General features: G+C 37.9%; 2 protein-coding genes across 4 annotated transcripts in view; one reads left to right on the top strand and one right to left on the bottom strand.

Annotated features, from left to right (window-relative positions):
• BAG3 (BAG cochaperone 3) overlaps positions 1 to 27595 on the top strand; it is a 260283-nt gene that overhangs the window by 200565 nt on the left and 32123 nt on the right. The gene's annotated exons all lie outside the window — the stretch shown is intronic.
• TIAL1 (TIA1 cytotoxic granule associated RNA binding protein like 1) lies at positions 4683 to 25977 on the bottom strand. 3 transcript variants are annotated; one of them, XM_075757777.1, is made up of 12 exons: positions 25679 to 25977; positions 18521 to 18617; positions 15020 to 15118; positions 14667 to 14721; positions 14276 to 14363; positions 12307 to 12382; positions 8818 to 8926; positions 8423 to 8518; positions 8253 to 8337; positions 7837 to 7960; positions 7216 to 7355; positions 4683 to 6289 (listed from the first exon to the last, which is right to left on the bottom strand). In XM_075757777.1, the coding sequence occupies exons 1-12, from the start codon at positions 25705 to 25707 to the stop codon at positions 6172 to 6174; spliced, it is 1116 nt and encodes a 371-aa protein (XP_075613892.1). In that variant the 5' UTR covers positions 25708 to 25977; the 3' UTR covers positions 4683 to 6171. The 3 variants fall into 3 exon arrangements, with proteins under 3 accessions (XP_075613892.1, XP_075613891.1, XP_075613893.1); XM_075757776.1 differs by having other exon boundaries at positions 15020 to 15169; positions 25679 to 25942; XM_075757778.1 differs by lacking the exons at positions 14667 to 14721; positions 15020 to 15118; positions 18521 to 18617; positions 25679 to 25977 and adding an exon at positions 12848 to 12915 and having other exon boundaries at positions 14276 to 14334.

The following is a 27595-nucleotide window of genomic DNA, read 5'->3' as shown; positions in this document are numbered from 1 at the left end:
AACATTCTCAGAAGTCAACGTGAACACAGCATCACCCCGCATACTGGCCTTAAATCTTCTTCAAATTGCACCATATGTTCAGCAATGTATGTTGGTCCTCTGACCTTAGGTAGTGACCTTTTTAAAATACATTAACAATACATATGAACAGCTGTTACACTTCTAGAACAAGGTCTTTGTTATATGCATATTGCAAGTTTATAGTAATTTGCTCACTTCTGAAAACGTCCCTTTTAAGGCATTTGAGAGATGTTTCATGGTCTTTCGTATCCTTATTCAACGGAGTACATAAATCCAAGTAGGAGGCAAGATTAATCTGGGAATAGTATCCTAGAAACATTCGTATTTTATTTTTCTTAAAGTCTGAAATTAGCTGTGGCTTTAGATAATTAGCCACAAACACAACAGAAATTTCTCCTACAAAACCACAGCACATACCTGTAAACAAAAGAAGCCCTCATTCATACTAAGATAGCAAGAGTTCAGAAAATGATGTTGGACCTCAGCCTTCTCTGAATATTTGCAAATATATAGGACAGATTTACTCCCTACAGAACACAAGCTGTGCACTTAAAGCAAGCAGCAAGGCCTAAATGTTTCCAGCATTTGACTGTACAACAGTGATCTGGTACGGCAGCTGTAGCATGTATGAGCAGCTCCAAGAGGTTGATTCCATCTTTGCAGTCTACCGTGCAGTCATGTAGCTTCCTTGTGCTTTCAGCTGCAAGTAAAACTCAAGTAGAAATGGTTCTACAAAGGTATATTGCAAAATTAAATGGTCCTTTTAATAACCAAGAGGGTTATTTTCCCCACAGTCAGTACTAGAGTTGAAAGATTTGAACTAAGCAATAAATTGTATCAATTGATCTTTCCCATCATGCTTGATAACCCAACGTTAAAGGAAACATAGTATTTGTGGAATGAAAAGATCTGTTTCATTGAAAGGACCAAAGAAACCACAAAGAACATTTTTCATGGAACAGCACCCCAATAATTCTTCTCTATTTATTAAGGTCAAAGAAATCCCTACTCAAATGGAGGGCAGTGGCTTTTCATTGTCCCCCCATGATATTTAAACTTCTACAGAGGTTTGGCTGTAGTAAGCCAATTTCCATTTAGGTGATGTAAGCATTATTCCATGTTTCACAGGGTAGACTTGTGATTCTTATTCAATTCCGACCCACCCCTGCTCCAGAAACTGTACATTTAAATATTGGGAAGACATTCAACAAGCAGCTGGGCATATCTCAAACTGCTTCAGTTATAAAAACAAAAGGGTCAATACAGGCAAACAACAGAATGCCAAGCTAAGAGATCTAAACTAAGCAAAGGTTTACAAATTCAGATGCTGAATGAAATTTGCTTAAGTTTTCTTTATTCGTTTAGTCAACTTCAGTATTCTAGCTTAGCTGTTTAACGTGCCTCTATTTTCTCAGCAACCAAAAAGAAAATGGTCAAAGGTTATGCATCTTCTATTTTTTTAAAGTAACATTATTTTAAGCAAGGAGATGAAGCAAATTTGTGTCTGAATGGTCACAATCCTTTGAATGCTGCCGTGGTAACTCTGTAATCCTGTCATTATTTTAAATGTTTGACAATATGACTTGGCACTGATGCTGCTGCATCACGCACACTAGTCTGGCACGTGTATCCCTTCATCTCACCATTTTTCCCTTTCCTCCTCCCTTCCCTGCAAGCAGCTAGGAAAGACAGCTGCCAAGTATCTGGGATCAGTAAGAACCTGGGTTCATGCAAAGAATAGCACCTGGTCCCTTGTTTTCAAAGGGAAGTATTCAAATGCTATCACCTGTCATTACAGAAGGAAGCGAATTCCCTGACACAACTCCATTAAGTGCTTTTCTGAGCAAAAAAAGACCACCTATGCAACTCTGTCATCTTATTGACAGCTTGAATACTAAGATACAAAGTAAAGCAATGTTTCTTCCCACAGCATATCAGGAATACTTTAATAACCAAAAAGATTCAGATCAGCTTTAATCAAAGAAAGCATGAGTGGCTGTGTATTTAAGCAAGAATAACTTGTATTCAAATAATCATCACTGATGTCAAATTAACTTTCTGAGTCATTACACTTTAAATGTCAGTGAGCAGAGCATGTCATTCACTTCCATGATCTAGATCAGCATACATCCCCAGAAAGATGACAGACAGAATCAGTGTTTACTCCTCAACATGAAATCCTGTTTCTTTTTAAAGTAAAACATTCAGTAAACATTTCAGCATTTTCTTTGATTAGAAGTGATTGGGAGGGGAGGATTTTATCCACGTAATACTGACATACACAAATATATTTTTAAGTTTTTGATTCACTGAAATTAGCTGAAATGAAACACCACAAAGACCTTCCCAGCAGTATTGCCTTGCAGTTGCCTTTTTATGAACAGAAATATTATTACATAGCAAAACCCTTAAAGCTACCAATGTTGAGTAGGCATCACCTATGATCAGAACAAATAAACTCTCAGTTTCAAAAGAACAACTTCCTTTTGCTATTACAGCGGCAATCCAGATCCCAAACTGTATCTGTGTATGAAGATTCGAGTTGGAAAAAGGCAGTTCTTCGCAAACACCATCCTTTTTTTTTAAGTATACTGAATAAAAGATTGCCTGTATCTTGCCATGTAAGAACAGTGCAACAAAATCTTTTATTGCTGACCAGGAAACAGTTCCACGTGATTAAAACAAAGACTTGTGCCCTTGTTCAAAAACAGTCAGATAATTAAGAAGTATCAGACACTAATCATGTCCATACAGTTTAAGTCTGCTTCCTTGTGTACAAACACAAGAAAAACAAATCACTGATTTTCTGCAAAACTAAGCCTTATTCACTGTGAGACTTTTTTGGCAAGTGAAATGAAGGAAATGGTTCCAATACAGTGAATGGCTGTCTCACGAAGTTACCTTCATAAGGAAGAAGGTTCTGCAGGAAGAGTATGTCTGAAAACTGTTCACAAATATACACAAGGAGGCAGGACTGATGAAAAGCTACACGTGACCTTAGATTTACTGCAACTCTGCAAAATACAAAAAGGTTTTGTATGAAAAATTTTAAATAAAACATCTTTTACATGATTGCAAGTGCATAGTTTACAAGTTCAGCCTTGTATGCTTGTTGTCAGTTTTACAGCAAGGATGGACAATGTTTTGACAGAAGACAAAACAGGATAAGCCCTTTATCATGTTTCACTTTTATTGAACATTTTCTGCAAACGCAGATTACAACCTTGTTTCAGGTTGCACGCATGAACTTAAGCCATGATAAACCAACACTTTCTGAAATCCAAATCCTAGTGGGAAGGGGTTAGGTAGTGGTTGATTTCTGTAGTTAGAGAAATTACAACAGTGTAACAGTCGCTCATAAAAGCAGTATGATGCAAGAGGCTCTTTGGTGCCAAAAAATTGTCAGTGATGCATTTATGAACGCTACCAAGTAGAAAGCAATCCAAATTACACCTCTTCCTCGCAGTGCTATAGAAACATTAAAGGACACTGGAGACTCCCATACCTTGAGTAGTCTGTGAAGAAATATCACCCTTAAAGAAAAGCTGTATAAAAATCAATGACAAAAAGACTTAAATGAGAAAGTATATCCTATCTTTCATCCTGAAACACAGGTCAGGTACGGCCCAGCTCTACAGCAGGCATATTAAATCATCAGATTTAAGGTGATGTACACATTGAGACCTGAAAGACCACTGCCTTAATCTTACACCCATTCATATGGGCATTTATGTGGCAATGTAGTTGCATCATCGAAATCTTCAGTAGCGCCTAAAGAACATACTGCTTACATACCAGCATGCATCCAGAACATAATTATAGGTGTCCGACACATGACTATGTAGAAACCCCAGATTTCAAGTGAAGTCTAAGAAATCCTAAAGTAACTTCTAATTCATATATCTACTGACTCGTGATTTTTTTTTAAACCGGAGAAGTGTAACAAAAATGCAGACTTACTTGTGATTTTTTTCCAAACTACAATGTATAGGCCGATCCTCGCGTAGATATACACATATATACAAAATTTATAGAAAAACAAGAGTCCTGTAGACAAGATTCCTAACTTGAGCAGAAAAACACTACATATACCATAAAGGAGAAACAGAGATAAAGGGCAAATTCTGTCATCACAAGCACTTATGGTTCCACACTAACTTCAGTCATTATTGCATGCATTAGATGCCCAGAGTTACAAGGATCTCTGGGTACAGTTGAGCCAACTGACTAAACTGCTCTTCCAGTATATCTCACTTTCAACCTGATCTAAAAGTCAAGGTACTACTTAGCATGTCAAGTAGAAGAGGAGGAAAAAAAACCTCACATGATTTGCTACAGCATTAAGTGTAGTTATTTGCACAACTTGGCTGGTTTTAACAAAACTGCAAGTTTCCATTTCAAAATCTATTCTAACTTGCACCACCTGCATGGTAAGAAACAGAAAATAAAATATGCAGCTTCTCAGACACTCATTTGGAACCATCATCTCTAAAATCAAACATTCTGTTTCTTTTAAAATGCAAGTTTGCTTCACTGAACTATCACTGCAAATCCTATTTACTTTTTAATTGTGCCTGCCTCAGTGTATTTCAGTATACAGCTGAAACATTTGCACCCCCTAGCTGTCACAGGTAAGACACAGTACTTATATCTAACTTACATTCATTTTCAACTTCAAATTTATTGAGGCAGTTTATATCAATGTATCCATAAAATAATTCAGAAATAACCCAAGTATACCATTTAAACATCTTCATGATTTATCCATTTACACACTCAGTACACAAACAACCCAGCCTCTGTACAGGTTCATCACATGCAAACCACCCATAAAGACAAAAAACTTTAATTAAAAATAAGTCACAACTCAGTGTACTGTTTCAACTGCATCTCCATTTACCAAATGGCACATTGAATATTCTCTAAAATAAGATGTTTTTAACAATCTTGTTAAAAAATTCTTGGGCAAAATATTTCTAGACTTAAAAAACATCAAGATTTTTCAAAACACTCAAGATACTATACAACTTATAATAACCTTGAAATAGGTTTACAAGGTTGTTAACCAAGGTATTTACATACCAAATAACGTAAAGCAAAAAAATCCGTATTTCTAATGACAAAAAGGTGATGCATTAAAGATTTATGAAATTAAAATTAAGGCTCTTTGTTATAGTTCTTTATGTAACTTTACATAATAGCCAACTTTGGAAATGTCAGTCTTGCACATTCTTGTCAATCTACTGCATTTAAAGCAGTAGAGTATATTAAGTATTACTTTGAATAATTACATTGCTACTTCTATGTTTGAGCATGCTTTTGAAACACTGTAATTATGAAATATTTACAATGTGTAGCCTTCAAACTTTATGTAAAAGCACAAGTATGCCTGTCTGACTTGAATACAGACAACATACTTGCAAAAACATTTTTACTTCTCAAAATTAAATGCAAATTACTGCAGTCTTAATAAGCAAACCAGCTCTGAAAAGTTTTAATGTGTGCCTGAATGTGGACAAAGTTATGTGAAATTACTCAGACAGTACTGTTTTTCATTTTAGACTGAACTATTTTTTGTATCAGACTTTTCTTTAAGCATGTAGAAAAATTAAATATTTTTTTAAAAAATTATTCCAAGACCTACATACACTTTTCTGAGCTATGCCCATAAGTTTCTTGAAAAATCAATACTGTCTAGCAGGTTGTAATGATTGGTCCACAGTTTATTTCAGGATGTGTGTTCAACTAAAAGCAACTTGCTGTTTTTCAACGTCATATCTCTTAAAAAGCACAGTGATATAAAACACTGAAGACAGAACAAAAAAATGGAATGGTAACCTAAAGATCAAATTCATTAGCCATTTCTCCTACTATATCAAAATTTGTAGTCAGAATTGTCTTTATTGACTTTATTTTTAATTTTTGTACACAAAGAAAAACATGTTCATATCCATCATGAACAAAAACTTAAAAAGGCAGAACTAGAAGACATTTGTGTCCTTCACCAAAGCAAAGCTGTGCTAAAGGTTCCAAACATTTCCATTTTTAAAATAAATATTTTCTTTTTTCATTGTCTACATTCCAGTCTTCAGAATGTCACTGGAAACTGCAGCCTATCATGAAATACACACTTTTAAACAGAGTCCCAGCTCACTGTGTTTGGTAGCTTGCCATACCATATCCAGCTTGGTTAGGTATTACAGGAGCACCTTGTCCCTGGGCAGGTTGAGCACTAAATCCACCCATCCAGGCAGCAGATGGAGATTGGCTTAAAAAGAAACAAAATGGTTAAAAAAGGAAAGGAGCAAGGAATAATAATCATGCAAGCTAGTCAAGTTATTTACAAGACAACAGACTAAGAGAAGAACATAAAAAACACACTTCCTACCCTACTATTGATATCAAAATAGAACAACAACTTCTTCTTCTCTTTAATGAGTAATTCAGGTTAAATGCTACATGTGATTCTTGAAAGTATCATACGCTTTTTAAGAACAAGGAGAAAGAAAAAGCCCCACAAACCTCGGGTACTAGTTGCATAGGACAACTGCCTCCAAAGGCATGTACATACGCAGGTGGCTGTAAGTCAACATCAGTGATGCAGAAATGCAAAAAATTCCCAACACCTAATTGGCATGAATACCAGTTTATCAGGGCTTAATATGTTTAATTGGCAAGAGATAATGAAGAATTACATAAACAAGTTATTTTAAAAGTATGTTAAAAAAATTATTGTGCATACTTCAGTCTTCGAGAGATCAAGTATTAAAAGCCCACCCAAATTCTGAAACTGCACGAGTTAAAACATCAGTATGTAGTTTCTTCTCTCCAGGGTTATGAACCCTTTCCATAGATACCTGGGCTCCCTGGTTCAGACTCTACAGTACTCACCACTTCAGGACAGAATCCAGGAAATTTTTAGGTATCGGACAGGAGCACCATCCGAAACTCTACCATAGAGGAAGTCTTTGTGCCCTGAGTCTCAAAACACCCATACATATAAAATCTGTTATTGAGTACAAGTCGGAGTGACTCACCCCATTATGCGGTCCATGTTAGTCACTAAACATAAGCTTTAAGTGCATAGGAGTCCACCTAAGGCTTGAAACCTTGTACAACCCTTGAACCACATGAGCCTGAAACTCAGATATAACATTCTGGGAATATTCTAAAAAATTAAATAAAATTACTCACTCTACTCCAAAACCCTGTTGATTCCATGCTTGGCCATACATTCCATACGATGGTACTTGCCACCCATTAGCCATATATTGCCCGTACTGTTGTGGATTTCCATATACTTGGCTCCACTGCCCCCACTGACTGTAATCCACCTAAGAAGAGAATAATTCATAGTACTTCAGGTTCTGGAGATCGATTATGTTCCTTTTGTGCTGCTGAAAGCAAAATTTTTGGCCATAACAATCACAGGGCTAAAACGAGCAATAACGAGATCAGAAAAATAAGACATCACTGTGTCTTAATTAGATCCTTGTACTGAAATACATGTTTGTGTGTGTTTGAAATACCAAAGATTATTTGGTTGGATAGCCGCCTAGTCTGCAGTTAGTGAACTAACAAGAATCAGCATTACCTCAAAGTTTCTCCCTATCTTGAATCATATCCAGAAGACAGTAACAGATATTCCATCAAAATCACTAGCCCAGTTTGATGAACAACTGCAACATAACTGAGACAGAACATCGAATTTCGTAAGAACTCTACCACAAAATTTACCTATTATAACTGGGAAGGCATTACAGGCACATAGAGGATTGCTTTTCTAATAGAATGAAAAGGTTAAAGCGCAGTTACCTGTTGGAAGTTTTTAGTCATATCAGGGGATTCTTTACCCCAATAACATTTAACAACATGTCCTTCAATTGTGGTTCCATTAACTGAAACAATAGCATGTGCTGCACTTTCATGGGTTGAAAATCTAAAGAACGTAAAGACAAACCAATGTTATGCTTTATAGTACTTTCACCTGATTGTTAAAAAACAGTGACTCCATACATACAGGACATCCAGAGAAAAAGATCTGCTTTCACAGATAATTCATCTTCTCAGGTAAAAAGATTGGTGGCCACTTTTAAAAGTTCCAAATTTTTCTATGAACATATGGTGACAGCTTTTAATGTATCAGCAGAAGTTCGATCAAATGAAATTACAGAAAGACAAAACATTACTACATGAACAAAGTCACAGATTTTATTTTTCTCTGTCCATACCTGACAAATGAGTAACCTTTTTCTGGGAACACCCTTATTTCCATAATCTGTCCAAATGGTGAAAAAGTCTGTCTCATAAGTTGATCTATAACATATAATGTTTTTGAATTAGTAACCATCTTGGTGTCCAAAAAGCTTCAATAATAAAAAAGCAATAAACCAAATCATACCTGTTAGCCCAGAGGCAATTCCTCCACAGTACACAGTACAATTTTTTGGACTTGACTGATTTACTACATCTTCAAATCTCAATTGTTTTGTATTATCTATAAAGAGAGAAGGCTGTTTTGAAGCAGTAGGTTAACAGTAACCACAGAGCCCCAGATACTTACCTTGTACCCAAGTACGAATTGTTCATTTAACAAACACATTCAATATTTTACGACAGACCAGTAGTGCCACAACTACATTGATATAATATAAAAAAAAAAAAAAAATCTATTCTTTAAGACCTGGAAGTCAAGCTAAATATGTAATTAAAGCGACATGATTTTTGCAATATTCTATTTTATTCCTTCATTGAACAGTGCCATGCAAGAGAGCAAATAAAACATGAAGGTCTTACTTTCTTGTGTACTTTTGGGGGCTGGTGGTTTCCGTGTTGCCCAGTTAGTTCTGATCTGACGGCCTCCCAACCACTGGCCTCCCATGTGTACAATAGCATTTTCTGCATCCTAAAGAGATGAAAATAAAGACTGTAACACATCCAAACAAGAAGTATGTACAAGTCTACCTCTAAGAAAGACTTAGTTGTCAGTTACTTCTGTTGACAAAACAAGTAACAGTACTAAAAGGTATATGAAATTCTGAACAAACACAGACAGCAAGCAGCCAAAAATGAAGTACCATCAAGCCAATCGCTTACAGAGAAAGCCCTCAAGTGATTTGGTAAAACCTTCCTCCCACCCCCATTTTCTACACACAGGTTAGAAGCCAACTACAATCATACATATACTACCTTTACACAACAAGCATCTGGACTGGAATATTTGAAGGCTGCCCAAAAAGTACAGAGGTCATACAGATGCCAGAAACAACTATTGAAATAAAACAACTATAATTTTAATTATAGAAAAAACAAATTATTTTGCCAGTTGATTGTATTAAAAACACAATACACAAAAGTATATTTGACAGTAATAGATGAGAAGTCAGGAAAGACTTTTTAATCATCAAAATCCCTGACTGACAAGTTTCTCAGATGTAACCCAACTAACGGTTATACCATGAAGTACATGTTTGCAAAGACACTGTATAATAAGACCTGAATGTGTTTTTTTAGAATCATTATGTGCATTCAGCATAATAGGCCAAGTTTAGGTAGAAAACCCATAAGCTCTGGGAAAGCGGAATAGTAGTTACTAGGAAACAGTGATGTTGAGATACAGATTGAGCATTTAAGTTTCCTTTTATTTACTATTTGCACACAGCCCTGGTCCCATCCTCTCTTCTGCCCTCTGGAGGCACGCAACTTATGTCTGAGCACAAACTGCTTTGTAAGTTCTGTAAATATTAAAGTTATTGTATAAAGACACACAGAGTCCATGGCCCATGTGGCTTAACTTCTTATCTTGAGCATGAATTAGAAGACAATCTTTAAGTTCACATTGTAAGCAGAAACACCCTGTAAGCAAGGGATAAGTTTGCTAACACTTGCAAGAAGCAATTTTTTCCCCAACTGCTTTGAAAGCAGAGAGGCAAACAGTAGGCATGTTTGAAATGCTTTTCCAAGGGCACAAAGCTTAAGAAAACGTCAAGCACAAGGGAAGAAGAGAACATATGGACAAGGTAAAAGGTGAGTGCCTGGTGTTGTCCTCCCTCACACTGAAGGCTTCCAGCTACAACAGACTCATCTCAAATCACTCAGGACCTTGATCCTCCTAAGTTTTATTACAGAGAGTACTCATTTTGAAGACAATACATAAATACAAAAAAATTATGAGACACAACCAATAAGAAAAAAAAACCCTAAAATACAAAAGCAAACCATCAGACAATAAAAAAACCCCAAACTTATTCAAGCACCCTCACTCCCAAAGCATAACAAGTAAGTTACAAACCGACTAGGAAAGGAAACTAGCTCTAATGAACCTTGCTGCCAGTCTTGAGGATCATAGCGATGACAAAAATGGAAGAGAGTCCATGCCATAACTGTTCCAGTTCAATGTAGGAGTTTAATTTTCTTCTAAGCGTGGTGTGCATTAAGATCTCAGGCTGGAGTACCTGAAGTCTGGGAACATATCCCACTTTCCCAATTCTAACAGGATGACAATAAATTCCAAAAACTAGGCCTTACACTATCAGCTCAGGAAGATCGTGCCATAACCCTATAGGTGCAGCTGCTGTTTTAATGAACAGTAATCAGGACATAAGTTTTAGAAGTACTTTTTATTACTACATTTAGAATTCATCCATTAATTTTGCAGAATGAATACAGATTTTAAATTGGAGCTTTTATGGCTCAGTCTTAAAAGAATCCAGTAGCTTGCATTTCATGTAACTGTTATAACATTTCCCCTATGGTCACCGAAACCAAACACAGTAAGGGAAGAGGTGTCCAAGGAAATAAGAAATTGATTCCTCTTGTCTAGTTCAGCTGCAACACAAAATAAATGAAGTGCAAGTGGAAAAAGACACTAAATCAAGGTATTCAACTGTAGCATCTTATGGCATTTGCAAATCTGAAGAAAAGAAATTCCAACTTTTTCTTCTGATTAAGATTCCATTCCGGATAAGCATTACAAAAGATAGAAAGAGAGTCTTGATATGTAGGACTTCTGACCACACAAACAGGCTTAAATGCCTAAAATCCTTCACTGTATGTGTTTTTCCTATGCAAAATATTTAAGGAAAACTGTGTAAACAGTTTTCCCATGTTGTCCTAAATGTACCTCTAAACTCGTACAGCTCAATTTTTCAATTAATTTTCACAAATTTCTTAGGCTGTCAAGCATTTAACTTCCAAATTCACAAATTGGTAGGGGTTGGAAGGGACCTCTAGAGATCACCTAGCCCAACCCCCCTGCTAGAGCAGGATCGCTTAGAGCGTGTTGCGCAGGATGGCGTCCAGGCGGGTTCTGAATATCTCCAGAGAAGGAGACTTTTTATATTAAAATTAAAAATTAAATTACCAAGAAATATTTGTTGAGTCAATTGTATTGCTGTAAATATTAGGGCATAGCACTATTTTTATCAGTACTATACCGATCAAATTCTACAAATAACATCTCTAATATCTGTATCAGAAAGGGATACTAGTCACTTGTCAGAAATATTTTTTCCTAAGCATACATAACATTATCCAATGTAACAACACCCAACACAAAGCCAAGAACCACCTTCAGTTTTACAATGTGCATAAGCAAAATGCTTTAGAAGTGCAGAATCAACGCTTAGCTGCAAATTAATTGCTCAACACAAAGAATCATCTTAGATTTCAAAACATTCTAACTCAAGCAAAGGACCAACCAAGAACTTTACTGAGATGCAAAGCTCAAGCAAATATATCCAACCATACTTCAGTATATGACATGCTTGGCTGCATTAGGTCCCCAGAAAGACTCACTTTGGCATGAACCTGAACCTGACAAACCCCAAGCCCTGCTGCGAAGCGTGGTACTGCGCTCCAGGATGTCGCTTTGCAGGGGCTCCTAACTCAGCACGTGGAACCACACCAGACCTGGCGCGGTGCCTCAGCTACGAGGCCCAAAGCGCCACAGATCGCACGAGGACCCAACTCACTGTAGGAGAGATGGTTCCACAGACTAAGCTGAATTACCCTAATATACCCACACATGCTTCCTATGTTCAGGAATCTTCTTTCATAATGTTCCTGAATCTTTTTTTCGCAATGTTCTCATAGCATCGCTGTCACCTGAATTGTTTCAACCCTTAACCATAAATAATTGAAGTTTTTCACTAAAGTGAACTTGTCCCGTACATGCAAATTTATTTCCCTTGGGAAAGTCTCATATGTAGTGAATATATAAACAAAGAGGCAAAATTAGAAGTGGAAAATAGGCAATTATTTTAAAACTACATTGTGATTACTCACCAGTTTGTTATAAAAAGATACAAAACCATAGCCTTTTGACTTTCCAGTTGCCATATCTTTAACTACCCGTGCATCCCTGTGAAAAGAAGCACAGCTATATGAGGGTTATATTAATAACCTGCAAAATAAAAACTAAAAGGAACCACACACACTGTATTGTGAGCATAATTTTTTCTTATAAATTCAGTTAGCCCTAAAACTACAGTCATTCCTGAACTCTCCCTATTGCTTCTTTACCTGTTAGAAAAAAGCAGTAGGACAAAAAAAATAACATGTAATAAACATGCAACCTATCCACATAACCTATACTAGCTAAAACTAGAATGTTCAAATTTGAAGTATAAGAGAAACAAAGTTTCCTTTTCTAATATTCTATTGGCTAGGGTCCTCTAAGGTTTACTGTTCTATAAATTACTGTAACAATTCTATCTAATTTACCATGCATTTTCTAAATAGTTAAATGTCTTCTGCCTAGTGATACAAAATATATGAAATATTAAAAAATCGAAAAAGAGGAAAAAATAGGAATTAAAAGGCATACATGGCCTGTTAACAGATTTCTTTATTTTTCTTGGTCAATTCTCTACCATCATTTTGGAGTTTGGGCAGCTGTAAATTTTGAAAAATTGACATTTTCAGAAATTTAAGAAAGGAGAATAAAACTAACAACAATGCTAAGCACACCAGTACGAAAACAACAAATTTACACAGAAATTTTAGTGAGTAAGTTAAAATGATTGGAAATATAGAACTGCACTGAATATAGAATGTTAAAATGTAAATACTAAAATATGTATATATAAATAATGTATAATAAGAATAAATAGAAATGAGAAAAAATCTACAACTGAGTTCCAGTGTGCACAGTTCCTTGCAGTTAGCCTTCAAGATCCTGTCCATTCTTATGAGCAATTCTGCAAAATAACCAGAATGCTATTACTTTTAATTGTGACTTGGACTTTAGAAAAACTGCAGGTCTCAGGTATAAATATAGATTGAGAAACAGAAACCTGAATTATTGTCTTTAAATTGATTTTTAAAACAGTACTACTTACCACAATAAGAGACAAAAAGCAAAGTAAACAAAATAGCAGAGGTAAGAAATAAGATTTATGATTCATTTAAAAATATGCGTACAGAACAAGAGAAAAATAAGAATTTTGTTCTTAGAAATATATTCCTGTAAAGTAGTACAAAAACATTCATGTGCAACTTTGAAAGATTTTTATAAACTGACAGAAGATTAACAGACTTTTTTTTTTGTAGCAGTACTCTTAAGGATATACATACTTTAGCACTCACAAGGATTCTTGTAATGTTAAATATGTTCAATTAAAACACCAGGTGATTTAGTATCACCTGAATTATCTATGAGAACTTTAAACTGGCAGAAATGTGCATATATTGTAAATCCACCGTTCTTTCATTTAAATATTATAATCTTAATTCATCCCCTGTTATCATCCAAAAAAGTAGATTTCATTCTCATAAATATTAGCTTTTTTCAAAACATTCAAAAGTTATTTAACTAGCTGCTTCATAAAATTATATTCCAATTACCCAGTTTTCTATACTGCCTATGAAACGTAGTATGAATGCATACAAAATACACTGAGGATGCAACATATACCACTTGTCAAGTCACTATTCTGTACACATTCTGAACAAAAGAAAGTCACACTTAGGAACAGTAATTAAATTTTAATAAGAAGTTGAAGGACATTAGCATATAAATTAGGTTAAAAGCACATTGCTTTCAGCAAAACCAGAGCACAATTACATTACTGTATTTACAATCATGATAGATACTGAGATGAAACAATAACCCCTCTTTACTGCCCACCCAACATAAAGAAATTAACATCAGAAAAATTGTCTAAAGAGATAAGAAATAACATTTCAAATCAGAAACAAATTTTCACTGTCATATTTTCTAACTGATATTGGAAATGTTTATCATGATACTTACGATATTTTACCAAAAGGAGCAAATGCTGACTTGATGTCTTCTGTTGTTATTTCTGGACTTAAATCCCCAACGAACACATGGAAGTGATCTGAAAATAAATAATTTACTAATAAAATATTTAACTGCTATCTAAAATTTCAACTCCTGAGAAAGTGATGCTCTGCACACCGCACTGGGAACCAGGAACGCCCAAGGATTCCAATTGATGAGCAGCAGCAATTTAATCTGTCCACTCCAGTTTCCCCAGTTGTAAAGCAGAAACAGAAGAATTAGTTTGCAAAATTCTATTAAACACAAGATGGGAAGGAGAAAAGTTATATTTAAAGGACAAATTATTACCACTTTGTGAAGTATTTGTGTAGAAGTGATACTGTGGCATTACTTTACTTACTGGATGTATCTTTTTTCTGGCTACTTGGTGTTGTTGCCCAGTTTACTTTGACCTCCTGAAAATAAGTATAAGATTTAGTATAAATTCACAAAATTCTTACATTCTATAAGTTCGTTCAAGGGTGGGTTACAACTGTCAATATTTACAAATCATCATTCAATATGAAACACTGTAGTAATTAGAACATCTCAAACGGTATGTTTCCTCAACAAGATTTACTTTTTTAAAGTACTATTCTAACAATATTTAACCTTAGTAAACATGTTCAGCAAAATGAACACCCCACAGTTTTATTAATATTTTTACACAAACCTATAATCCTTAAATCTAAGATTACAATGTAAGCAACTTACCTTTCCCAAAATTTTTCTCCCATTCATAGCAGCTAATGCAGCAGCTGCATCTCTGTGTTCATAAAATTCCACAAAGCAATAAGGGTCATTGCTTGTATGCTGCAAAACAGAAAATCCAACAGAAGAGTTGACCCTTCTGCTATCGGGTTGCTGAGAAGAAAATCCAGGAAAATATATTACTTATAGCTAGAAACTTTAAGAATGATTTGCATTAGATTTATGAAATAGCCTTTGACATTACACTTAAATGCAAGAATTATTAAGATGGACCTTTTATTAAAGGTCTAGCAATTTCTGAAGTATAGTTTACTTTATATGAGGGCTCAATACTTTAAGTTTACTGAACTAAAAACAATTCAACTATCAGAAAAGTGATCTGCAGACTGGATGGAAGGGGGGAAAACGGGAAGAATGGAGAGAAGAACAAAAATGGTCTTCTATATGCAAAGCTTGAAAGGTTTGATCCCCAGATACATTTTTGCTAATTTTCTCTCTCCTGCTACTTAAGAAGCCTTTCCCTTTTATTTGCCTGAAAATCACTAGCAGACAGCAACCTAGAAGTTGCATATTCTCACTCTCAATTGAAAAATGTTATACCCAGCAACAGGGAAATATCCCTTTAAAAGGGCTCAAAATAGTTTAACTGACGAAAAATATATTAATCAATTGATTATTACTCTGTTAAATCCTGGGTATAGCCTTTTTTTTGCAAGATGGCCTATCGAATCACCTTAAAAAATACGGACAAAGCTCACTGAAGTATTAAATGTACCAGAGTTTTCTGAAAAGCTGATCAAGTGGAAATGATGATTAGAATGCCAACTTCAACATTGGATTTAATCTGCCTAAAAGATGTAATAAGTACAAAAAACTAGAGCCTTACACTGAAGTATCTACATTAACTTCTCTGCACGTACATGGACCAAAAGATGATAAATACTAATATTAAACTAAAATTATTTCTTGCATGGACAGGGAAGGGTGTAGTACATAAAGAAACTGCTTTGGCAACAGTATTCTTGTGTATCGACCTCCCCCAGCGTCAGACAGAGGATAGCTCTACCACAAGTTAAGAGTAGGCCTTTACCAGTTTTACGATTTAACTTCTGAGAACTCATGCACAGTTTTATGGACAAAGAAATCCTAATTCTGCCCCATAAAACTGGATTGTGTATCTTCAAACATAGTTCTGTCTATACCTGAACAAGGGAAGCTATTAAGATCTAACAGCTGAACCAACCATGAGGCCTTTGTATACTTAAACGATAAAGTAGTCTGAAGTCATCCTTCTAAACGCTGTCAGCACTAGGTGTCTCTAACTGATGCAAAATGAACAGACAAGAGAAAATAAACTTTTTTTATAATCTCAGGTATAAATCACAACACCTTTGAAGTGCTCCAAAAGCACGGTCACCCCATATGCCCCAAAACAGGAAGTCTTAATTTACCCCCTTCCCATACTACTTTCCTGCTGCAATGAAAACAAGATTTGGAAAACACATTTAAGGCCATAATAGATTTAGTGCAGTTTACACTTCAACTGAAGCGTAATTTTACTTTTACATTGGGGGGGGGGGGGGGGGCGGGGGCGGTATCTTCTTTTGCACTAAGAACTTCTCTGAACATGAGAACAGCCTCTTTTGCAGATGTGCAGATCTTCAGGTGTTCAAGATACCTGTAAATGCTAGTCACACCATCCCCCTGAGTATTATATACCCCCGAAATAAACACCTGAAATCTCTACACACTTGACATACTCATGTCACATATTCTACAAATGAAAAAGAGAGTGAGCAAACAGTGGATACACCTGGATTAAGGGGGAGGAGGGGGGGAATCACAAAAGGAAAACATTCAGGTATAAGCTTGTGGTATTAAAAATGGGACAGGAAAGAACCACTTAAATGTAACTCAGTGCCTCTAAAAAGTTTACAACACACTGATTAGAAGGATGGACAATATGGACAGGTACTTTTGACAGTTAAAAGCATTGTAGCTGCAGGCCAGTCCCAGTCTAGAATCCAACCTGCACTTGCTGACTGCTTGGTGACAGGTGCTAAGGTCAGCCGAGTGCGTTCACCTCTGCAGGACCGAATATAGCTCCAAGTAGCTTTTTGTTTATCTTCGTATTTCATAAAGATGTCTCACTTGTTATTTGTATGGTTATGTAAAATCTTAAACCCACAAAGTCTAAATGAAGGTAAAATGACTGTTGGAATTTCTCATCTGGTTCTAAAGAAAGCAAATCAATGCTAACATCTCTCAATCAGCTGAAGGTTAGAGCAGCAGTACCTTATTTCTGAAGACTATATGACAAATCAAAACTGTTTCTTCAGAGGAAAACCTAACAACTGTGCTCTGTTACCCTTCTGTTTAGTTATCTTTCTTCAACAGCCTTATAGAAAATGTGGCAGAGCTCTATTAAAATGTTTTAGTGAAGATAAAAGTGCCACATGGGAAATTATTAGCTAAGACAAAGACGAGAGTGATTAAACAAGCATCAGGTGAATAAGCAGCTAAAAACCAGAACAGCAGTGTGTCACACTGAAAGAAAAAGATGACCATAGAGGAGTTAATAGTTGTCTTCCTAAAAAAGTCTGGTTGCAAGACTTGCCTTTTAATACTTTCATTAACGATCTTGACAAAAAAAATAATGTGACTGTACTCAGGAAATCTGTAATTACAAGTCAGTATGAACCATAAGAAGTAGGAAGAACATACAGAAAACCAGAGCTGAAGAACCAAAAATTAAACCTAGCAAAAGTTCCAATTAGTCCCTGCCTGCTCAAAGTTTATCACTTATAAACGCACAAGGAAGGAAAAATATTAGGGAGCGAGAAGTTGCCTGGGACGTGTCAACAAGACCACCGAAATGGCTACCAACCCTAAATGTACCAGAGTATTTAAAACAGAGAGAAGAAAGCATTAATACTTACCAGCACTTTTGTACTAAAGAGCTTATCTGGAATACTACAGAAATTTTGTGACTTTGTTTCAAGAAAAAATTAGTTTAAGAACAGACAGGTGCAGACAAGAGCTATTCGCACTGACACAGAAGAGGCTCGGGAAGAGCAAAACTTATTTTGAAGGATTCTTTACTTTTCATGCATAGTGAAGAAGCATTTATTTGAGAGGGAAAAGAATTACTGAGGCTTATGTTCAAATAAAGTGAAAAATGTACAAAATAGCCATAAATAACACTCAAAACAATAAGGTTTCTCATTATCAGAACAACATTGCTCTGAAAAGAGGGGGTAACAATCCCTTAAACAAAGCAGAATCTCATCTTCAGCTAAAAGCTATGTCAGGGCTACAGGCAAAAGTACAGGATTGTATACAACAACAGGTCTCTTCTGCAAAGTTATCCCCAAAGCCAAACACAATCAACCTAGAAAAACCACTACCAGTAATGTCAAAAGAAGCCCCCAACTCCATTTATTTTGCATAACTTTATCCTAAGTTACATTAGAATTGCTACCCCCCGGATGTGGAAGGCCTTACCTCTGTTATCATTTTACAGCTTTTGCATGGTCCAATCTGGCTGAATAACTGAAGTATAAGAACTTCAGTCACATCTCTGGAGAGGTTTCCTACATAGCTACACAAGGAAATTAAAAAAAAAAATAAATCAAATTTTAAACCAGAAATTTTCATATTTTTAAATGTAATTATAATTTTAAAATCGTAAATGACTATGAAAAATCTCCCTTTAAATATCCCAGGTATCTTAAAGACAACATTTACCAATTATTTCATTATATAGTTTTAATGCAACATTATGTTGGCCACACAACTGAGAACATGAAGCTTGATACGGACATAATACTGGACACTGATATCTACTGCCAATGGTTTATTTGACAGTGAAATCTTAAAAAGCAGGAAGAACATTGCTCAAGAATGTTGGGTAGAACAAGCAACCAACTGGGCAAAGATGTTTTAAGTTTCACTTCCCACTGAGCACCTAATCAAGACTACTTCTGAATTTGGGTACAAATCCACATCTAACTCCTATTAGTTCAGTAGCAGCTATCAGACAAAATGTGCTGCCTTGCAATCGACCAACTCAGTTTTTCTGTTTTCCTGAACATTTCGAAAAGCAGCCCACTCACAACAGGCAAGGCAATTTATGCAGCGTTATGCCACAAGAATGCTCCGCACAGCATCTATCTCAACAGCTCCCACCTCTGTAGATCTCCCCCAAATTTTGGCAGGGTTATTTTAGTATCACCCATACTTCCTTATTTTTTTATTTATAAAACCTTAGAAATAATTCCAAGTTTTGAAATACCTATGAAGTTTAGATAGTCTTAGATTTACCCAGATAACCAGAAATCCAACAGCAGTTTTAGAACTACTTCTAGTATAGTTCTAAAACCAGGTCAGAGATGGCTGAGAAAGAGTCATGCATGCAAAACTGAATTCTTAAGGAAAAAAAGTGACTAATTTGTAATCAAATTGTAAACAAAGTGATCAGTTAAGAGAAAGGCTTGTCACAGCAAGAGAACTCAAAAGTCATCAGCACAGGCACATTCATTGTCTTTACAAGCAAGCCTGTCAAGACGTAAAGTGTTCAAGTGCAACCAATAACACAAGTGGAACTTCTGTGACTTAGCTGTTGAAACAATACACATTTTATTCATTTTACTCTGATCTATTACAGACTGTCATAATACAGAAAACTAAAGTCAGTCTGAGCTGTTAATACACTTCAGTGAACAGAAATGGGAACCCTCATTTCTTAGTCTATGCATAAGCCAAATTCTTTTGAGTACAGCAATTTAAGTGCACACTTATTTTGCTTAATGGGAATCCCTTTAAAAATTCTGAAATGCAATTTCTGTGTCTGACAACTGGACTTTCATCTAGCTTCAGCAAAATTAAAATGGATGCTATTTGTTTTCATCTAAACACCACACAATGATACCAACAGATTTTTGTTTATGTTGTTATTGTTTCAACAACTATGAAACAGTTCTGTATTCAGTCAGGACTAAAATGCTACACAAGATCCAGAGTGAGTTTCTTACATATCACATCACCTGAATATAGAAACATCTATTAAAAGCTCTCATGTACTCATTACTTTCTTACTAAATATGTATGAACTAATAGAAGTCATTAATAGAAGCAACATTTGCAGCCTGTATTGTTATGAAGCATTTCAGTAAAGAAGAACTGCAGAATTCTCTAAGACCCATTACAGGATAAATTGCCCATCTCAGTAACTTTTCAATTCTCTATTCTGAAAACTTAGCAGTTAAACATTTATCTATACCTTCTTTCTGAAACGTTAACTAAATTTTTGTTAATCATTCACCAAGATTAAATTGTAAATCACTAATAGTTTTAAATGGAAGTATCAACCTTTCCAGATACTACTAAAATCAAATGGAAAATATAATTACCAGTAGGAATTCCCACATGAAGTGTGAGTGCTGCTGTGAACTTGTTACTGGCACTTGATGCCTTTGTATGTTGTCGAACAGTATTAGTTAACACCATGCCTTAACAGCATACTGATATAAACACCTGTACAGTAGCACTGACATGAAATTAAATACAGTGAAGTCCTATTAACATTATTCTACTGCAAAATCAGATACAGTAAGGAGTTCAATTAACACTATAGAAAACCCAAAATCTCAGCCTCTTCTGCATAATATTACTAAGTATTTTGGAAATGCAAGAACTCTGAAAAGCAATCTAAAGAACTCCTCTTGGTCTGACAAAAAAAAAAAAAAGTCAGGAAAAGCCATTCCTTAGAATTCTACTCAGTTAAGGCAAGATAAATTACATTAACTGCTAGAAGTGATACTAGGTGTTTTTTCCAATACTACTACGTCTTCAGCAAGATAGTTACGAGTGAGAATGTTGTATCATAAACTTTAGCTATGAAACAGGTTGCCTCCTCTTAAAAAACAGCAGTGTAATTCTGGACCACTTGATTGCTAGATTCAAACAGGATCTAAAGTCCTAATGGTCCATTAATTCTCCAAACATGTATGATAAATACTGCCTTGATGTTTAATATTACATAGTCAGAAGGCATTAATACCTTTCACAAGTTGCTAACACACTGAAACTTGAGTAATACACATGCCAAGAATACTTCACAATAAAAGGTTCATATAACAAGGACAACATCCACGGAGACCCAAATCTCTTGAACTGCATGTAAGTTATGGGAATACAAACCTCTACAAATTTGAAGCAATACCCTAAAAAATAAGACTTGATGGTTACTTTCATGGCTTTAAGTAAAGTAGGTTGCAGTAACATTACCTCCTTCCGTACAGCTAAAGATGACTTAAAAAAAAAAATCATACAAGCAAACACCTTCAGTTTACAATGCTGGAATACTATATAACTAAGGAAAGAAATATGCTTAACACATTAGGAACAGAAACCTTACCTTTCTGGAAACACAAAACTTTCCTCAGGTGATGCTAATCACCCACCATACATGGCCAGCCTATTGGTGCACCCAGTTTTCCTTTTTCTAGTTCAATTTATATATGATATAACATAATGTATTTATGTATTTTCTATTCTACTTCATGAAATCTAAGCTGAACCACACCTGAAGAAAACATATGGCTTTTAACATGCTTATTGCACGGTGTTTCAACCTTTTGTTTTGTCACATTCTAGAGGATATAATATTCAAACTTTCTAAAAATTATAAAACCCAACAGAGAAGAAGCACTTACTATACTTTTATAGGCTGTTGTCTTGGTTAACGTGACAGGGCAGCAAAAGTTGAGGCTTTTTGCATACAGGCAATAGTGTTTGTTCCCTTCTGCAAGTTTGAAGCACTTAAATACCAATTAATTAGCACATACCCCCCAAAAAAAATCCCAAACCATATATATATATTGAAATCTCTATCAGGATACATATTACACTTTTGAATGCTGCTGACAACACAAAGAATAAGAAACTGTATTTGAAATTCAGAAATCTCATAAGATTATCTAAAGAATAAAAGCACCACATATCAGCAAGTAATGAGTTTGAGAATTAAAACTCTTTGACTAGACCAGAAAAATCCTCTTTATGAAGGTAAGCAGGTTTTCATTGTATCCTAGACAGGTAATGAAGAAAGGGACTACTACAGCCACTACTTTTAGATCCACGAAACTCCCCTACATATTTTCTTGGAGGAAAGATAGTAAATATGTTTTCACACTCACACAGATAACATGCAAGAAATGGCAGATTCCATATTTAAATGAAGAAAGTATGATAAGCAATAGGGTAACCAATGTGGTGAAAAGCCTGTACAAATTCTAGTAGCATCTCTGCGTCGTGCTATCAGCTACTGGAAATAAAATGATACCAAGAAAAATCCACTCTGTAGACTTCGCTAGCAGAAAATATTCCTCTATAAGAGAGCTGAACTAAAAGGAAGTATAACAGAAGTGAATCCGGCTCCCAGTTCACAGCTGAAGTCTTACTCATGTGCCCTGTCCAAATTCCGTGACACTAAGAATACAACATGGCAAAGCTAATAATACAACAACTTGTTGTATTCAGTGACTGTTCATGAAGTTTTTTCTAAAACTATTAATAAAGAAGTACATAAAAATTTGAAACTTTTGAAACTTTTCTTCTGGTTACCAGTGACAGCTGAGAACATCAACAACACATTAGGTTTCTGATAGTTTAGTTTCCACTTTAAAGTAGAAATAGGACTTTGATACAGCTTGTGATGGAAGGAGATCTGACAATACTAACAGAAAAGAGCTTTCAATTGTTCTTAAAAAAACCCAACAGAGCCTCACAAAAAAACCCACAAACAAACAAACCCTCACAAAAAAAACCCAGAAACCCACAGCTCATTTTAGGACCAATTAATAAATTACACATTATGAATTTTCTATATCACATTTGAACTGAGGAGTGTGACAAATCCTACAAAAAGCTCCTCCTTTCTCAAGTTATCTTCAAATTGTTTAAAGCAGTATGGAAAACTTCTTGGCAGAAAACGTTCAATGCATTCACATTTCTATGAAGGCCTACTGGTTACGAAATGTGAAAAATAAAAATGCAAATGGTGTCTACTTTCTATATTAAGCCTCAGAAAATATTTTGAATTCTTAGAGGTTCATGGCTGACCTAGGATGACTGAAAACAGCATAACAGGCCTGTAAGTAGTGCAAATGGAAACAATTATTATCGCTGAGATATTTAAGATGGGCATAAATGTCAGGTGAACAGCGGTTTGGTGGGTTTTTCTTTTTATAATTAAAAAAAAATGCTTGCAAGTGTTAAAAAAAAGAAAACTCCTTCCTAATCTACAGGTATAGTTTTGCTTTCTTGAAGAAATAAATGAAATACCAAAGACATTCATAAAGTATCACTTAAACTATCAACCAAGCCCTTACGCACATGGTCAAATAGCTACAGAAACAATTTGTTCTTCACTTATCCCCACACACACACAAGCAAAAACAAACAAACAAAACCAAGGCGTTCAACTTACAATACTACTAGTTGTTCTTGGAGGCCAGTTTTATTTATATGAGAGATCATAACTGCTATGCATGAAAAGTACTACCCAGGATAATAGTCTTTAAAACACAACTTGCAATTCTGAACTTACTTAAAGACATTTCAAATAAAAGGGACAAGAGGGGGCTGTAAAAAATGCTACAGCAGAAATTTTGTGTTCTATGAAAAAAGCCCTCAAATAATTACAGGAAAGTAACCCTACATGACTGTGGTTACTACCAAACTACTAAGAAATGAATGTATATGCTGTTTATTAGTTTGAAAAATTAAACAGTTACACACCTGCAATAAAACATCTTGGGCAGCTGCAGAGATGCTATTTCAGACATCTTAATACAAACATAATTTTTTCCTTGTCAGTGACTATGGGCTAAGTCAGGTCATCGATGGACGCGTTAGCAAGAAGAACCCACTCACAATGTAGTACCAAAAGTTGTTAGCAGTAAAAGAACATTTTAAAACTTAGTCTAGATATAGCACTTATTTAAAAAAAAAAAAAAGGAGCCAATCAGGAAGAGAGAGGAACCTTGAAAACAAAACTGAGTAAAACACTGTGTACCTTTGCCCTTTTCCCTCCTCTCATTCTAAAGCAACGCTCTGAAAACTACATCCACTATCAGGGCCAAACAAACTCCGACCATTTGGGTAGTCAACACAAAAAGCATTTAAGATATGCTTATTTAAACTATGCATCTCAGGGAGCAAGGACTAAGTACTTGTACTACACTATAAACAAGTTAAAAGAACTTTTGCAGACATAGGAAGGAGAAAGAACACAAATTGCCTTGAAAAACCTTAAATGCCAAGTCATCATTTTGGCAGTGGAAACAAACTACAGCAATTCAGAGATATTTCACTCCGTTTCAGTAGTTTCCTAAAAGTGGCCTTCAATACAAATTATCTTTGAAAGCCTTTCTGAAGGCTACTGTCCCAAAAAACTAAATAGACAAAGATTTCACTTGCACTGTCTCGAGTTGTGTTTCTCATATGGGCAGCCTGAACGTTGTACTGTTGAGCCTGCCTTTCTTACACGGACAGCCTGAACGTTGAACTGTTCCTACAGCACGTAACATCCTTTGGCAACTGGAAACTGAAAAACTATGAACTAGTTAAAATAATCCACAACAGAATTATGTGCTCTAAAGTGCCTACCCATACATACTAGCACCCCCCCAGGTCAATCGGACAAAGAAAACCCATCAAATCATACCTACAGAGTTGAAAAGAAATCAACCGCAACCAAAAAAGCTCAAATTTATATTTTTAAACAGAAAACAGATGACAGTCACCAACTGATTAAATACTGCCTAGAGAGACACGGCCAACATATAGTTATTTCTTTTGCCAGGACCCAAGAGACTATTACTGAACCACACTGTACAATATTAGAAGGAAAAGCAGTTTTTCCTCTCTGCCCGCTATAGAGAGACCGTTTTACGGCGCTCCCCATCCCACCCACCGCAGGGAGAACACAAAGAACTTCCCTAAGGCCAGGACCGCTCTGACGGGGGGACCCCAGGGAGGGCGACCCGACCCCGCTCCTCCCGGCGCCGGCCCCGGGAGAGGCTTGTGCCCGCAGGCCGGGCAGCGGGGCTGCCTCCGCCCGTACCCCCAGGGCGCTGGACACAGACCTACTTAAATCTCCAGTCCCCTCGCCACCACCACGGCAGCAGCCCCGGTTTCCCCCGTTTTCGCCCTGAATCGGTGCAACGCAACCCTGCGCCTTCCCTGCCTCCGCTGCTGGCAGCTGCGCTCTCCCGTGCCGCCCGGTCTCCTCTCCCTCCGCTCCCCTACCCGCGGCCAGCTCCGGACCCCGCTCGCCATCCCTCCCTCACACGCTCTCTCCTCGAGCACCCTCCGCTCCGCTCCTCTCCCGCCCGCCGCCTCCCTCCGCTCCCCCGGGACCCTGCGTTCTCCGCGCCCCCCTCGGCCCCGCTCTCTCCCCTCTCCCGCACCCGCCCGGCCCGCGCCTCCCTGCCCCCACCGCGGCCCGGCCACGCACGCCTCCGGGAGCGCATCTCCCTCCCCGCCTCGCCGCCGGCCCGGCCCTCTCCGCCCCGGGCCCGCCAGGGCTCGCTTCTCACCCCCAGAGCGCCCCCCCCTCCAGCCCCGCGGCTCCCCCGCGGTCCCCTCCCCACTCACAGGGTCCTGGGCTGCCCGTCGTCTTCCATAATGGTGGGCGAGCGCCGCTCTCAGCTGCACCCAGGGGCAGCGCCGGAGGGGGGCTCCGCCGCGCAGGGAGGCGAAGGGAAGGTGAGGGTGAGGGCCCCGGCTCCCCCCGCTCCGTCTCGCCCCCTCGCCAGGTCCCGACACCGCAGCCCGAACAGGAGAGGGAAGAAGCACCACAAAATGGCCGCCGCCACCAGACACTCAGGAAGCCGCGCTCTGCGCAGCCGCGTCCCGCCGGCCCGCTCCCTCTCGGACCGGATTCTCCTGCTCGGTCCCCGCTGCCGCGCCGCGGAGCGCACTGGGGATCGTAGGCACTGACGGGGAGAGCGCGGCGGGACAGCCCGCGGGGCCCACCGACCTTCTGGGTGCTGTAGTCCTCTGGCCGCGCAGCGCGCCGCGGGCCGGCGGGGAGCGAGGCCGGGACGAAACTACCGCTCCCAGCGTGCCTGGGGGGGGCGTCAGCGGCCGGGCCGGGCCGTGCGGAGGCCGCCGTCCCTCCCCGCCGCGGGGGGCGAGTCCGAGCCGCGCCGATTGGCCGCGAGCAGCCCGGGAACATTCGCTTGTCTGCGTCGGGGCCGAGCGGGCCAGGGCCCGGTACCAGCCTCAGCCCCGGCCCCGGCCGGGTACCGCCAGCGCCGGCCTACAGGAGCGGCTGGGGAAAGCCCGTGCTATACCACAGGCCCCCGGGGGTCTCTGGTGGGGGACTGACGCAGAAGCATGGCGGTGGTGTGTGCGTAAGTGACGAATGAAGTGATCTGATACAGCTCGCTTGTATTGCCGTGTGCTTGCCTGAGGGGAGTCGGAGTTACACTGCAATACGTTACTTCATGTCGAATTCACAAACAAAGGTGATGATTTTACGTGCTGTCCACGTATGGTACATATAATACCGCCTGGCTGTCTTCAGATACCACAGTGCGTAAGTACAGAATCAATTGTAAAGACTCTGACTGTTAGGAGATGTGCAGTGCTCAAGGGGCTCACCGAGAGCAGAGGCGATGGGGAAAGAGCCCTGTCCGTCCTGCTCGTTCCACACGCACCATGGCATGTCTCAGGAACCGTATAGCGGGGCACAATTTTTCAGCACCGTTACTTGCGCCTTGAAACCAACTTCTGTTGTAGGCACAGAAGAAAGCATCATTAATTAGCGCTTAGAACCCCAAACAGCGGTGGTATCACAAAGCAGAACTCGGTGCCAGTGACTGGGACTCGGGACAAATGACACGGAGCGGTCATGATGTCTCAGAGTAGTTTGGAAGGAAGATGCTTTGTGTGTTACCATCTTTTGTCAGCAATTTCAGCAGAGGCATCTAGCAATGGTCTTAGGAAACTCCTGGAAGTGCTCTCCTTTTTACATCAAACATAAAAATCCTTGTTAACATCATTAAACCATTCTCACTACCAAAAAAAGAAAAATGTTAACACAATAATTTTATGCTAACTTTTCTTTTTCTTTAGCTAGCGAGAAGTTGAGTTAGGAATTGTCAATGAGGAAACGGATCAGAATAGCTCTGCATAAGTGGAGATACTCCACATAGGTGAAGTATGAGTATCCTCATGTGTAGTTACTGCAGAATAATCAGTGCTTTTACTCTGGAAGAAATTAAATTTGTACCCATATTGAATATTCAAACACTCTTAAATACACTCCCTCCTCCAAAATAGTAACATCATGAAGAAAACTGCCTGTATACTTATCAAACTAGATATTTTCATGCCTGCTGCTCACACAGTAATGTTTTCCTATCTTAAACACACAAGACTCTTGCCAGGCATATATTTCTGGAAGAAGCTATTCTAGCTCAGAGATACAGATATAGGTGGCTTAAGTAACTTCTAAAAATGTATTAAAAGCACAGAAGGTTGCACACATAAGGAATTCCTGGAATA

Source organism: Balearica regulorum, chromosome 7 (genome assembly GCF_011004875.1).
Source record: "Balearica regulorum gibbericeps isolate bBalReg1 chromosome 7, bBalReg1.pri, whole genome shotgun sequence".
Taxonomy (NCBI): domain Eukaryota; kingdom Metazoa; phylum Chordata; class Aves; order Gruiformes; family Gruidae; genus Balearica; species Balearica regulorum.
This window is presented reverse-complemented; position numbering and strand designations above follow the sequence as displayed.

What these genes read in the sequence shown, in the direction of transcription:
- TIAL1 (XM_075757776.1), bottom strand. Translation starts at nt 25,707, where the DNA reads ATGGAAGACGACGGGCAGCCCAGGACCCT. An exon ending in GACGGGCAGCCCAGGACCCT is followed by an intron (nt 18,618 to 25,678) that starts GTGAGTGGGGAG and finishes TTCCTTGTGTAG; the next exon opens with CTATGTAGGAAACCTCTCCA. An exon ending in GCTCCTTTTGGTAAAATATC is followed by an intron (nt 12,383 to 14,275) that starts GTAAGTATCATG and finishes TTCTTTTCACAG; the next exon opens with GGATGCACGGGTAGTTAAAG.